We start from the raw sequence: 13,676 nt of genomic DNA on the forward strand, positions 1-13,676 counted from the left end.
ATGGGAATAAACTAAAGAACCCTATATAGTTCTCCAGGGCACCTTTTTTCTAAGAGTGTTGGGATCGAGGGGCTATGTGAGAGGACGTGGGGGCGGGGGGTGTTAGCAAATGACACTGCTGTTTATGCACAGGCCAGGCCGGGTCAACCCGTTTGCAATCTGCAGAATGGAGGCAAACATAACAGCAGAAAATCGCATCAGTCTAATGGGGGCTATGAACAGTCACACTCTTAGGGCAGGGAGCTAGGTTGAGGGATGGATCCAAGGAGGGGAAATTGATGGATGCTGTGGCTGCTGCTGGTGGCAGGTGGGGGAGGATAAGGCAGCGCGTCAAACTCAAGTTGGCTTGATTACTCTCTCGCCCAACAGAAATAATAGGCTAACAGTTTTCCAAGCCGAGGTAAGCCAGACAATGTTTTGCTACTGCCGACTGCTGCGAGTGACAGTCTGTTGTTTTAGATAGGGGGAGCACAGCATTGAGCGAACGCTTGCCGTGGCCAGACCAAACCATTCACTGATCAATTATATGCTGCCCTCTGCTGGTATAGTATAAGTATTGTACTAAAACTGAACGTTGTCTCTTTTCGTTCCAGAAAATAGTAACAAAAAACATTTGTTTGAACCCTTTCTATTTGTCACATTGTGGTCAGGCAGAGATCTACAATACCCCCTGAATTTTAAAAAGAAAAACATATTATTATGAGGAAAACATCACCTTGAGTAGCAAACATGTACACTATTTATCATTATGTTGTGTGTGAGATTAATCATGTATACGAAACTTACTTTGTCAAAGTACAGTAAATGTAAACAGAGGTCTGCAGTGCGCCATAGGAAACAAACTTTAGTGGGTAATGTTCCCCCGCTGACGTACCACAAGGTGTCAATATCCTGTAAAACACTTCCTCCTTCCGCTGTTACAAATTCTTGTCAATGTATTTCTGTCTGTCTCTATTGTCATCCTATTAGGCAGTAAGACTGGAAGCTTTAGAAGAAAGACGTATCTACTGGGCAGTCGGGAGAGCTAACTAACTCATTCATTGATTGAATACGCTTGTAATCAAGGAAATTCTATAGCACTTAGCTGATAACAATTCCAATTTAATTGCCATACACAGCTAAGCAAGTAGCTCGGTCACTGCACGTTTTCCCTATCCGAGCCTTCCCTTTCTGTGAGAATAGGAAATAAGATTACTAGTAGACATGGCGAATTTGCTCACCATGCAGTTTTGTGCCACACTCAGAAAACCTGGGAATCTGAATCCTCTGAGAAGCACTTCTACAGCACTGACAAACAAACGAAGCTACAGCAGCGAAGATGGAGAGTACCTGCATAAAAGCATCGTGCCTACAATGCACTACCAGAAGAGTTTACCCAGGTATGTAAAGAAATGTGAATTTCATTTATAGCATGTTTTGGTTATTTAGTTACTTCTTACCTCCTCCTAATGCATTGTCAATCGTTGTTAGTATCATGCCTTAGACAATATATTTTCCCTGAAATATACCAAGTGTGCTAAAACCAGTTCTAATTCTGTAAGTAGGTGACTGTTCATGGCACGAAAGGGAATGTAGGTGAAAGTGCACATGGATCTGAATGAGATACAGGATAGCCACTGGAGGGAGCTGTTTGTAAATATATACCATGCACTGCCGTAGTTAGCATTTATTTCGGATACAATAACAATCCAAAATTCTACAGGCTACCAGTTCCAAAACTGGAGGATACAATCAAAAGGTATCTGGCTGCTCAGCGGCCTCTTCTAGATGACGACCAGTTCAGGTAAGCACCAGTCACCTTCCAGTTACTCACACTTAACACTTGAGGTGGTGCCTTGTAAATTATTTGTCACCCACACATTCAATACGTTTTCAGTACCACAGAGAAACTGGCCCGTGACTTTGAGAATGGAGTGGGGGAACAAATGCATGAGGAGCTGGTAGCGCAAGACAAGCAGAACAAGCACACCAGCTACATATCGGGTATGATTTTCCCATTTTAACAGAAACCTCACAATATTAACCTATGTAACTTTGAAATAACCATTGTTAGGACATAGAACCCTGTATTTTCTAATCAAATTGTATTTGTCACATGCACCAAATACCAGTTGTGTAAACTACTTAAGTAAAAATACTTTTAAGTACTACTTAAGTCGTTTTTTGGGGGTATCTGCTATTTATATTTTTGATAACTTTTACTTCACACCATTCCTAAAGAAAAGAATGTACTTTTTACTCCATACATTTTCCCTGACACCCTAAAGTACTCGACAGGAAAATTGTCAAATTCACGCCCTTATCAAGAGAACATCCCTGGTCTACCCTACTGCCTCTGATCTGGAAGACTCACTAAACATAAATGCTTTGTTTGTAAATTGTGTGTTTGTGTGCCCCTAGATATCCATAAAAAATATATATTAAACTGTGCTGTCTGGTTTGCTTAATATAAGCAATTTGAAATTATTTATACTTTTACTTTGATACATAAGTATATTTTTGCAATTACATTTACATTTGAGATTTAAGTATATTTAGACTTACTCAAGTAGTATTTTACTAGGTGACTTTCACTTTATTTGAGTAATTTTCTATTAAGATATCTTTACTTTGACTCAAGTATGACAATTGGGTACTTTTTTTCACCACTGCCGAACACAACAGGTGAATTGCTTACTTACAAGCCCTTAACAAACAATGCAGTTAAGAAAAATGAGAGTTAAGAAAAATATTTACTAAATAAAGTTGGGGGGAAAATTACGCTAAATAATAACAACAAGGCTATATAAACAGAGGTTACCGGTACCGAGTCAATGTGTGGGGGTACAGGTTAATCGAGGTAATATGAGCATGTAGGTAGGGGTAAAGTGACTTGTGGCTTGGGGGTAGATGCTGTTAAGGAGCCTTTTGGACCTAGACTTGGCGCTCCAGTACCAATTGCCGTGCAGTATGACTAGGGTGGCTGGAGTCTTTGGCAATTTTTAGGGCCTTCCTATTTTAACTAGTCATCGCATCCTCCTCCTAGCCCCATGGTTCGACATGTACCTGTCAGCGCGAGACTCCGTAGTGCTGAACTTCAACCCCTTCATGTCCTTCAACCCGGACCCCAAGACGGAGTACAACAACCAGCTAGTGCGAGCAACCAACATGGTGGCTTCCGCTGTGCGCTTCATGAAGACTCTGCGCGCTGGACTCCTGGAACCCGAGGTGTTCCACTTGAACCCAGCTAAGAGCGACACGGACAGCTTCAAGAAACTCATCCGCTGGGTCCCCTCCTCCCTGTCCTGGTAATGAAATGTACAGATAAAATTAAAACATTGTTCACATTGAATCATCAACAGCAAGATGCACCATCATGCTTTAGCTTGCACTAATATACAGCATCAGTTCCTAGATGGGCTTTACAATAAGTGAAAAAGGAGACCAAGAAAATACAGTACATAAATAATCCAAACAAACATTACGAAATGGTTCACAAATGGTTACATTCTTGATGTTATTTGATTTACAGGTATGGAGCCTTCATGGTGAACGCCTACCCTCTGGACATGTCTCAGTACTTCCGCCTCTTCAATGCGACACGCATCCCCAAGCAAGGGAAAGACGAGCTCTTCACCGACCCAAAAGGACGCCACCTACTAGTTATGAGGGGAGGCAACATGTACGTGTTTGATGTGATGGACCGCGATGGGAACCTGGTTAAGCCAGCGGAGATCCAGGCCCACCTGAAACACATCCTGTCAGACCCGACCCCGGCCGCGGCCCACCCCCTGGGGCTGCTGACCAGCGAGAACAGGAACACATGGGCCCGGCTGAGGGAGAAGCTCCTGGCCACTGGGAACGGAGAGGTGAATATTTTGATATCCTTCAAACGTTTGTCTTTTACCATTAAGGACTACTTTGGAAATATATATTTTTTAAATGATGTCTTCTGGGATCTAATGCTTGTTGTTAATGTAATATTTTTTTTCAATATATATATTCAATTCAGGTGCTAGGTCTGGTGGACAGTGCCCTCTTCTGTCTGTGTCTGGACGACGAGAGCATGAACGACCACATCCACATCTCCCACAACATGCTGCACGGGGACGGCACCAACCGCTGGTATGACAAGTCCTTCAGCATCATCATGGCCAAATGCGGAAACGCCGCCATCAACTTCGAGCACTCGTGGGGCGACGGCGTGGCTGTTCTCCGCTTCCAGAACGAGGTGTTCAAGGACTCTACGGAGAAACCACTGGTGAACCCTGGCTCTCAGCCTGCAGCCGTGGACTCAGCCTCAGCCGTGAGGAGACTCCAGTTCAACCTAGACGCAGAGCTGGAGAATGGGGTCATCAAGGCCAAAGAGAACTTCCACGCAGCCGTATCCAAGCTCACCATAGACGCCATGCAGTTCATGAAGGTGAATGGATCGTTTGCACTGAACCTGACCATTGTTGCAACCATTTTGCACTGATATTTATTGTTGCTGTCACCCCCTGTCCTTTGTATGTTTTGGATATATTGCTGCTGCTGACAAATACATTTTCCCTTGGATTAAAAATTATCATCCATCTATCTAAGGGCGGGAAGGAGCAGTTGAAGAAGAAGAAGCTGAGTCCGGATGCCATTGCTCAGCTAGCGTTCCAGATGGGATTCCTGAGGCAGTATGGGCAGACGGTGGCCACATACGAGTCCTGCAGCACCGCAGCATTCAGACATGGTCGTACAGAGACCATCCGGCCTGCTACAATACACACACAGCGTTGTGCTCAGGCCTTCGTGCAACAGCCAGGAAAACACAGCGTTGAGCAACTGATAGGCATGCTCAGCGAATGCTCCAAATATCACGGGCAGCTCACCAAAGAGGCAGCTATGGGTCAGTCCACTTTATTTCTAGATTATACGATATTTGATCATTGAGTTGAATAGAATGTACTTGAGTGAAATGTTTTTGTTATGGTCTCAAATTTGATCAGTCATTTCAGATATTACATTCTTGTGTTTTTCTGAATGTTTCCCCCACAAGCCCAAGGCTTTGACCGGCATCTGTTTGCCATGAAGTACTTGGCCAACTCAAAGGGCCAAGCCCTACACAGCCTGTACCAGGACCCAGCCTACGCCGCCATCAACCACAACATCCTCTCCACCAGCACCCTCACCAGCCCTGCCGTTAACCTGGGAGGCTTTGCCCCTGTGGTGCCCGATGGATTCGGGGTGGGCTACGGTGTCCATGATGAGTGGATCGGCTGCAATGTGTCTAGTTACCCAGAGCGTAATGTTCATGAGTTCCTGCAGTGTGTTCATAAGTCTCTGGAGGACATTTTCTCTGTTCTGGAAGGAAAGCCTCTCAGCTAAAGAAAAGTTTTTCTGCAAATCCCAACTTCCACTTCAGTTGAATTTTCACCGTCAGGCATTGACATGAAGTGAAAATTCTAAATTAGTTGTAGTTCGGATGATTTCGACTGCAGTTGTATAGTACAGTGAGATGAATGTCGGATTTAAAAGGCACATTTCCTGAGGCGTAGTGTGGGTTGGAAGTACTGGTATAGGTTAATAAAGAGGGAATATCAAACAAGCTCTGCATGGTTCAGTAGAGGTCATATTCCTATACTGTCAAGTAGCTAACTGACTAAACAAATTCATAATGCCCAAGGAAATACCAAATACACTAGTGTAATGAAGGCAAAAACAATGAAAGCTTCAGGTGTTTGTTTGATCCAATGTTGATTCCTTTTCTAACTAGCATCGCAATCTATTGAGAGCCTAGTAAATTAAGTCTCACATTTTATAGTACTAACCTTTACTGATAAAGGCCAGTGCTTTTGAATGAATGTCCTCATGTAAAGGGCAGTTTGATAGGGAAATTAAATCTAGTAATATTGATATTCAGAGTAGCACTTCATTTTTCGTTGCTGTAGCAAGCCTTGTCAAAGGATTGTATTACAATTTACAGATATCCGTGATGTAAAATGTTTTAAAGCAATACCTAAGATCTTTGCTATTAAAGGTCCAACGCAGCTGTTATTTCAATATCAAATCCTTTCTAGGTAACAAGTACCTGTGATCGTTTTAATAAAGAAATGGTCAAAAAGAACAGCTTAAGCAAAAAATTTACTAGGACTGTCTTTGCGGGGTGGGGAAAATGGAAAATTTGCGGTCTATTAATCAAATTACCGCATTGGGGATGTCACCATGGAAGGTCAAAACTCCATCCCACCAACAGGCTGAAATCCAGTCTTTTCAAACAGCGCTTACACTAAAAGGGCATTATCATTTTCACAGTATTATTCCAACTTTGATGTGGAAATATAAAATGCAAGAAAATCCCATTTGACTGCACTGGGCCATTAAGGTGCAGATGGTTTTCCTTTTGTGCCTTATGGAATGTTCACTGGATGTTTCTCACACAGCTTTACTGAAGTAGTGTAAACAACTCAAACTAAATGTGACCTGGAATGACGAATTAATATATTTTGCTCGATTGTAATTAACAACTTTCTGTTGATCTGTGTACGGAGTTGGGTGCTGGAATAAAAAAGGCTGACCTCTACAGAGAGACTCATTTCTTTGTCTCAAAACCGACATGACTGAGCAGCAGGTAGTGTAGTGTGCAATTCTCCAACCTTTTTCATACTATCAAAATGGACTAAACCACAGCTATGGCTTCCAGTAAGTAACACTTAAATGTATAGAAAAGCAAGGCTATTACATTTGGAATTTTTCCAATGATTTATTTAAAATAAAAAAGACTGATCGATCAAAAGCAAATGTACAAATGTAATCATACATGAATCAAAAAATGAAATTAAAACATTTCTCAACAGAAAAACAACCTCCACCCTTAGATGGGCTTGATCTTGAAGTGTAGTCCAATGAGACTGAAGACGAGACATTTCAAATCCTGAACCAGGTAGTAGAACACGCGGAGACCTTCTGGGTCCCTGGAAAACACAATGGCATTTACTTTAGAAGCTGGCACCTAATTCCACATCAACCCCACTATGCACTTGTGGAGATCTGAGTTCCATTGGGATCTTTGAGGGATATATAATTTGAGTATTATTGTACTTACTTTGACTGGTTGACGTCAATCAAGGAACCGATCTTGGAAGTTGTGAAGGAAATGTGCTCGTCGCCAATGACGATCTCCAGCTCCTAAAAGAGTTAAGAAGTTAAGACACTCAGATACTATTAGTAATTCAAGCCATAAAAATATTGTTTACTAAATCATCGTAACTTTATGGGGTTGTGCCCGGAGTCCCATCTTGTGCTGAAAGGGTCAGACTTGAACACTGGTTCAAAGTCTTTCATTGGACAGATGTCTGTGGTGGAGAGCAGAGGTCACAACCCCTAGAAGACTACCATCACTAAGTAAACAATGACGGACTTGACTTTCATGGCTAGCCCTTCCCAAGAGCACAATAAGTAAGAGACTCGTTGCCTCAGTCAACCTCCATGCTTTGTAAGTTTCCGTATTTAGAAGTGGTGGGCACCAATATAGATAATTGGATAGGATATCATTTGATATCGATATGAGCAAGACATATCTTGATATGTTAATTTTTTCTGTTAACCTTAGTCCTGGCAATTAACTGAATGTTTATTTTCATTTTTTAAATAACTAATTGACCGACGTCAGTTCAATTATAAAAATTCCACTGTGTTCAGTTTTTTTTCTGTCGCTCAACACAGAAGCTCTTTAGAGAGATCTCTCTCCGGGACATGTTGTCCAACTCATCATAGAAAAAGTGCAAAAACATAATTAACTACAATGACCAGAATCCATTGCCTGTTCTCATTGGTTCCTTCCATCAGACAAACACAGAGGAAGAGCAGTTGCTACGGTCTCTACATCTAATTGATTGCTAGTTAATATTTAGCAATGTTAAAAGTATGCCTTATCTACTTTGAAGAACTACTGAAATAGTGATTGTCAGGCAGCTAGATTGACTCTTTGGGGAGAACAGAGATAGGCATTAGGAGCCAGCTGTCTGAGTAAAGATGAGATGACTTGGAATGAAATAAGTAACACACTATAGAAATATTTTATTAAAGTAAAGTGAATAAAGGATGGTTTATTAATAAGTGATACGCAGTTATAGGCAGTCACCAGTGTTGTCACAAAGAAAAAGGCATATTATCCGGTCACAGAATGGCACTTGATCCTGACAGAAACTCAGCTACTGCTCTGTTCAATCGTTGGGCATCTTTTGAGTCCAAATCATTACATTTGATATAGTCATGTATGCATTAATTAATTATACAACCAATTTGACTTTGTTTTTACCAATCTAAGTACAAAACATTATGGTAATAATTTATTTGAATGATAAATCTACTGAAACTGGGTAAATCAAGATGTAGCCTAGGTCTATTCACAATACAAGTGAATGCATATTATTCAATAAGAGTGTGTGCATGTTATTGAACTTGTTTTAGCTGATTTCATGGGGCTACAGATGACAAACAATCCCTTCCATTCAATAATTATTTTTATTGGCAACTGCTAGGAGAACATTTTATATTAATGGATCAACATTTGCATAGAAGCAATCTCTTTTATAAAAGTGTGCACTGCCTCTAAGAAACGAATGACATTCACAAAGCAGAACGTAGCTGTGGAATCTGACTGTGGCTATGCAATCTAGAAACCAGACAGGAGGCAAGGGAGACGAAAAATGTATTCAGTTCTTGGTGGCGAGGGAGACAGTTAATTAATTAATAATGTTGTTGGTCACAAACAGTTTTGAAATCAGCATTTTTGAGTTACGGTTTTCTTATTATCACACAATGTACTAAGGTAGTGAATTATGCTGTAAGCTAGCTGGAAAGTTAGCCTACAATTAAAGCTGGAAACTTCTGTGCAGCATGAGTGGGTAGCTAACAATGAACCCCAAACAGCTCTAGCAATGAATGAGTATGTGACACTTTGCTGTTCGCGCTATCAAGGGGCTACGCTGATACAGACTTGATCCTCTCATTCACGTGACACACATTTGACAGAAGTACCTAACATAACACAAAATTGTAGTAACAAAGTTTTTTTTAGCATCAAACAAGTACACAAGTTTCAGTAATCAGTATACCGTGCAGCACTAGCAGTCACCACCATCATTGTGGTTTAATTAAATAATAAAGTCATCATCATACTAAAAACAAATATGTAAGATACAAACAAAATATTGTATTTATGTGATGTGAATAAATGGTTAAAGCCTAATAAGTGATAGTAGTGGACTGTCCCGCCATCTGTTTTATTATGTGTTGTTACCGTATTGAACACAAAGCATTTATTGTTAAAATACATAAAAACTTAAATTGAAAACAGCAAATAGTATTTATTTTTTTATGAACCAGACCTCAAAAAGCAATAATCGCTCAGCACTAGTTAACCTATAATATTCTGGAGGAGAAAAAAAAGAAAGCATACATGGCTGTTCCTGCATGCACAAAACTTGAGTTAGCCTATTTAAATGCCTCCTGATGGACCATCAACTGGATGGGCTTCCCATTGTATTCGACCTGGTTAGGTAGCTTTATGCTACAAGAACATTCACACCTTGCCAAATGTGCAATCTGCAAGCAGTTGTCTAGACTTCACAGAAAAGTGAACATTCACACAGTTGCAACTCATACACAGGTAGTACTAAAACTAACAGACCATCAGGCTGCTCAATAGGCACCACTAGTCAGCTACCTGAAATCAAATCCAATGTATTTTCTACAAACCAATATGATATCAAATAGATTTTCCATATCGGTGTCAATCACTAGTATTTAGGTAGGTGTGAGTGGGTGAACCGACCTGTCTGCCCACTCTGTCTGGGGGCGGCCACAATGCATCATCTTCCTTGGTGATCTCACTGTCATCTATGATCCTCTTCAGTTCCTCCATCACACTCTTGTGTACATAGGCCTGTATTGGAGAACAATCACAATAAGGTTTCTATGGCATATTAAATTGCTGCTGCAGCAGTATCTCACACAGAAATTCGATTGATGGGCAGTACACAGTTTAATGTAACGAAGTAGTCCTTTCTAAATTTGATAAGTTACCTCTTTTCTGATCATGACGTCATTCTTGTAGTTGCTGTTGTTCGCGTACCTCAGTTTACCTGAAAATACAATCAATACATTCGTGTTATCTTCACGTTCGTTATGAATGTTGTTACATTATTGACACACTGCACTGTTACACAGTAGTCTTTTCTTGTAGCTAGTTCACATTTAACCATTTTTAAACCTGCTGTAAAACCTTCTAGGCTATTTGTCAAAATGTGTTGGCTAACTAGAAATAGCTCCATAGCCAAGTTAGCTAACGTTAGTTGTATAGCTATCTAGCGCCTAACTAAGTTGGTACTGTAATTAGCTAACGTTAAGTTAGTTAGCTGGCCAGAATAGATGAATGAGGTTATGGTACAGAAATAAGCACTGACTAAGACGTAACGACGCAATTATAGTATTTCTGAAGCCATGATTTTAGAACAGAAAACAATACTAGCTATAAATGCTAATTCCGCTAAAAGCAATGAGGAAATGCTGCTAGCAAGCCGTCGTTTGCGTACTTTGCTAGCTAGCTAATGCTAATTGGCAGGCTAAAATTGCTGCATAACTTACCGTCCGGTCTAAACTCAAATTCCAAGAACTCGTGTCCAAACTTGCCCTTGTGCCCGACATAATATCTCAAATAAAAGTCAGTTGTTGACATTATAAACCGCAAATGCAGTGTTTACAGAGTCTGTGAGAATCGGAATCAACGAAAGCACACCTCCAACTAAATGGTCTTTCGCAGAACGGCGCTTTTTTTGTTATAGCATATGAATGGTCGCATTGCAATGATGTCAGAACAAACCGGCTGTGCTTTAGCGTGTATTTTAACCAGTAGATGTCAATAAAACACCATATTATTTAATGATTGGGTCCCAAAGAATGTGCCTCACTGATCTGTTCATATTACTGGCAATCCATTTATATGGTTTTCTCCATCTGTGAATCTTGTAAAGGAAACATTCACACAGCATACATAATACAAAAACTTTATTTCCTTGTTTGATTGCAGATTGTTTGCATTATATTTACATTATAATACAATTATGAAGGCTCTTGTAGTCATATCCTGGTGTGTGTCAACCAGAAAATGAATCCCTACATGAAAGAATAATATTACTATTTCATATACAACTTTGAGGCAAAGCAGTTAGGTCATGGTTATCACAATTTGATGGGTAACTTGGCTTTCTGTTTTACTTATGGTCTGGTAACAGTTTTGGTTAATCATACTATTTCTTTCTCTCGTATCACAGGTCTCTTGTGTGCTAAAGTCATGTACAACAATGCCTGAGCTGTGTCAAAGGACTCATTCTTCACACATACTGTACAGAACATTACTACTTTCAAAGTTAGTGTTCACACTGAGACCGTTGACATTACTTACTCATGGGTCCACTGTTACACCCTGATCATGGAACAAATGTAGTTCAGTAGCTAGCTAGCTCTTGCAAGTAAGTAACTCATATCAGGTCATTGAGTTGAATTGCCAGACAAAATGTGTTTTATGTACAGCAGATTTCATCACCAACATTGAAGCTACATTCATACAACTATACACAAAGCAACATTTTAATTATTGAAATAAATACAGATAATTCACATCAACAGCCTTTGGACCATAAAACATTTTTTTGCAAAGGAATGCATTTGTTACTGAATGTTTGCAAGATGGCTGCCTAGGATAGACCTTTTGAAGGCCTTTGAAATGAAAGGTCATGTACATTGAATTCAAGTTAGGGCATTTCCTCTACATTTTAGACAGACATGGTATTGCTAGTGTTCATGGTTATATTCATATTCAAAATCTCTCAAGATCCGGAGCTGACATTTTAATGATCAATTAACTTTCTCTAGTTCTACATCTCACAAAGTAGATAGCCTAATCATGGAGTCAACATTCATGCCTTTATGTACGGCAATTGCAGAAGTCCGATTGTATGCTCATACAGTACTTTAGAAACCATTTCTCATTTCAATAATCGATCAATCCGAAGCCAATAAACAAAGGGTATGATGATGCACGGATGGACTGCGGACGACACTCATGTGGCTGGCTGTCTCAACATTGTGACATGCCCATCATTGGCCCTCGAAATGTAAACAAAACTACAGTATACACTTTGCATACAGGTACCATAAAGAGGTAGGAAACATAGCACAGCAGTCAGGAGGTTTTTAGTACCTATATATTTCTGAAAGCAAAACAATCTATTGTGATTTTAGGCTACCCTATGCAATGCAGTACAACCTTGAGTATAACACTAATAGCATGCCATTCAGTGAGTGTTAATAAGACCCTAATCTCACCATTCTAATCAGTCTGGAAATATTGCAGTATATTTTTTATTTATGTGAATAAACAAGCACATGATGGAGCAATTGAATGAGAATAAAACTATATTAATGACCGGAGAGCTTAATACCAAAGGAAAATGTTCTGGGTACATGTTCAATTCATGCAAAATTGTAGAAAATAAGAATAGGAAAAAAATAACAGGAGTTTTACATTGATGAACTACACTGTTTAATAGCAGCAGTAAAGAGCAATGAAAGATACTAATGCTTGAAGGGTGAATTGTTACTAACATAGAAAATAAGATGGAGATCATGTCCTATTTAAGTGAAAATGTATCTCAAATTAACCTGCAATTCAGAACAACCTACAGTATATATAGCCTTGGCCTAAACATTGCTATCAAATGTTAGCTGTTCAAAAAGAGGCAGTTGCAGTGATCTCATCCTTCAAGAGCATTAGCTTTTATTAATGAAAAAAAGTTGAGTTGGAACCACAAAGAAATCAATAGACATGGGGGCTTTACAAACTCCCCTGTCTAGGGCTTTAAAAGAGGTGCCATGGGCACAAGTACAGAACACTTGATTTTTTTGGTGGGGTTGTCAGTCCCCATACACAAAACTGGCCGAGGTAAAGATTGATTGACGAAAAAGACAGTCTCAGTTTTGATGTTCTCAAATTCAGGTTGTTTGTTCAAGATGAATGGTAACAAGCAAATACTGGTTCTCTAGTAGATTGGTACGAATGTCTCATCCTATGTTCAAGAAGGGCCTTTTTCCCTTTATTCAGATTACACCTGCTCACTTTCGGTTGCTTGAAAAGGAAATAATCTCCAAAATATCTTTATTTTTTAAGCAAGCCTTAGAAAGTTGGTTGCAATTTCAGTTTAATCCACCTGAAAGGACGGAACAAATAGTACAACAAATCTTGTGGTTAAATTCAAATATAGTAATTGATAAAAAAACTGTATTTATCGAAGAAATGTTTAAAAAAGGTATAATTTTTGTGAATGATATCATAAATAGGACTGGTGGAGTAATGTCACACATGCAGCTAACACAGACATATGGAAATGTCTGCTCTACCCAAAATTACAACCAATTAATTGCAGCATTACCACAAAAATGGAAGAGGCAGGTGGAAGGGGATAAAAGTAAGGAACTTGTATGTCGGCCTTATATTAAAGAACATAAATGGTTAAAGAAAAGTGTGATAAATAAAAACATATACCAATTTCATTTAAGGACCAAAAAACTTACAGCTGTGCCATATAAATTGCAAAATAGTTGGGAAGAGATTTTCGATGTACCCATTCCATGGCACATGGTGTATGAATTGATACGCAAAACAA

At 39.6% G+C, this 13,676-nt stretch overlaps 2 protein-coding genes across 2 annotated transcripts; one reads left to right on the plus strand and one right to left on the minus strand.

The window, feature by feature from the left end:
- The first annotated feature begins 905 nt into the window (after positions 1-905).
- Positions 906-6,532, plus strand: cpt2 (carnitine palmitoyltransferase 2). Its single transcript, XM_039002784.1, has 8 exons — positions 906-1,379; positions 1,703-1,783; positions 1,877-1,983; positions 3,026-3,287; positions 3,512-3,848; positions 3,992-4,402; positions 4,564-4,858; positions 5,009-6,532. Exons 1-8 carry the CDS (start codon positions 1,204-1,206, stop codon positions 5,335-5,337), a joined length of 1,998 nt encoding a protein of 665 aa, XP_038858712.1. The 5' UTR covers positions 906-1,203; the 3' UTR covers positions 5,338-6,532.
- A 160-nt stretch (positions 6,533-6,692) lies between these two features.
- Positions 6,693-10,792, minus strand: magoh (mago homolog, exon junction complex subunit). Its single transcript, XM_039002785.1, has 5 exons — positions 10,600-10,792; positions 10,039-10,097; positions 9,788-9,898; positions 7,055-7,137; positions 6,693-6,923 (listed from the first exon to the last, which is right to left on the minus strand). Exons 1-5 carry the CDS (start codon positions 10,688-10,690, stop codon positions 6,824-6,826), a joined length of 444 nt encoding a protein of 147 aa, XP_038858713.1. The 5' UTR covers positions 10,691-10,792; the 3' UTR covers positions 6,693-6,823.
- Positions 10,793-13,676: the final 2,884 nt, after the last annotated feature.

The sequence above is a fragment of the Salvelinus namaycush genome, chromosome 10, assembly GCF_016432855.1.
Source record: "Salvelinus namaycush isolate Seneca chromosome 10, SaNama_1.0, whole genome shotgun sequence".
In the NCBI taxonomy this organism is placed as follows: domain Eukaryota; kingdom Metazoa; phylum Chordata; class Actinopteri; order Salmoniformes; family Salmonidae; genus Salvelinus; species Salvelinus namaycush.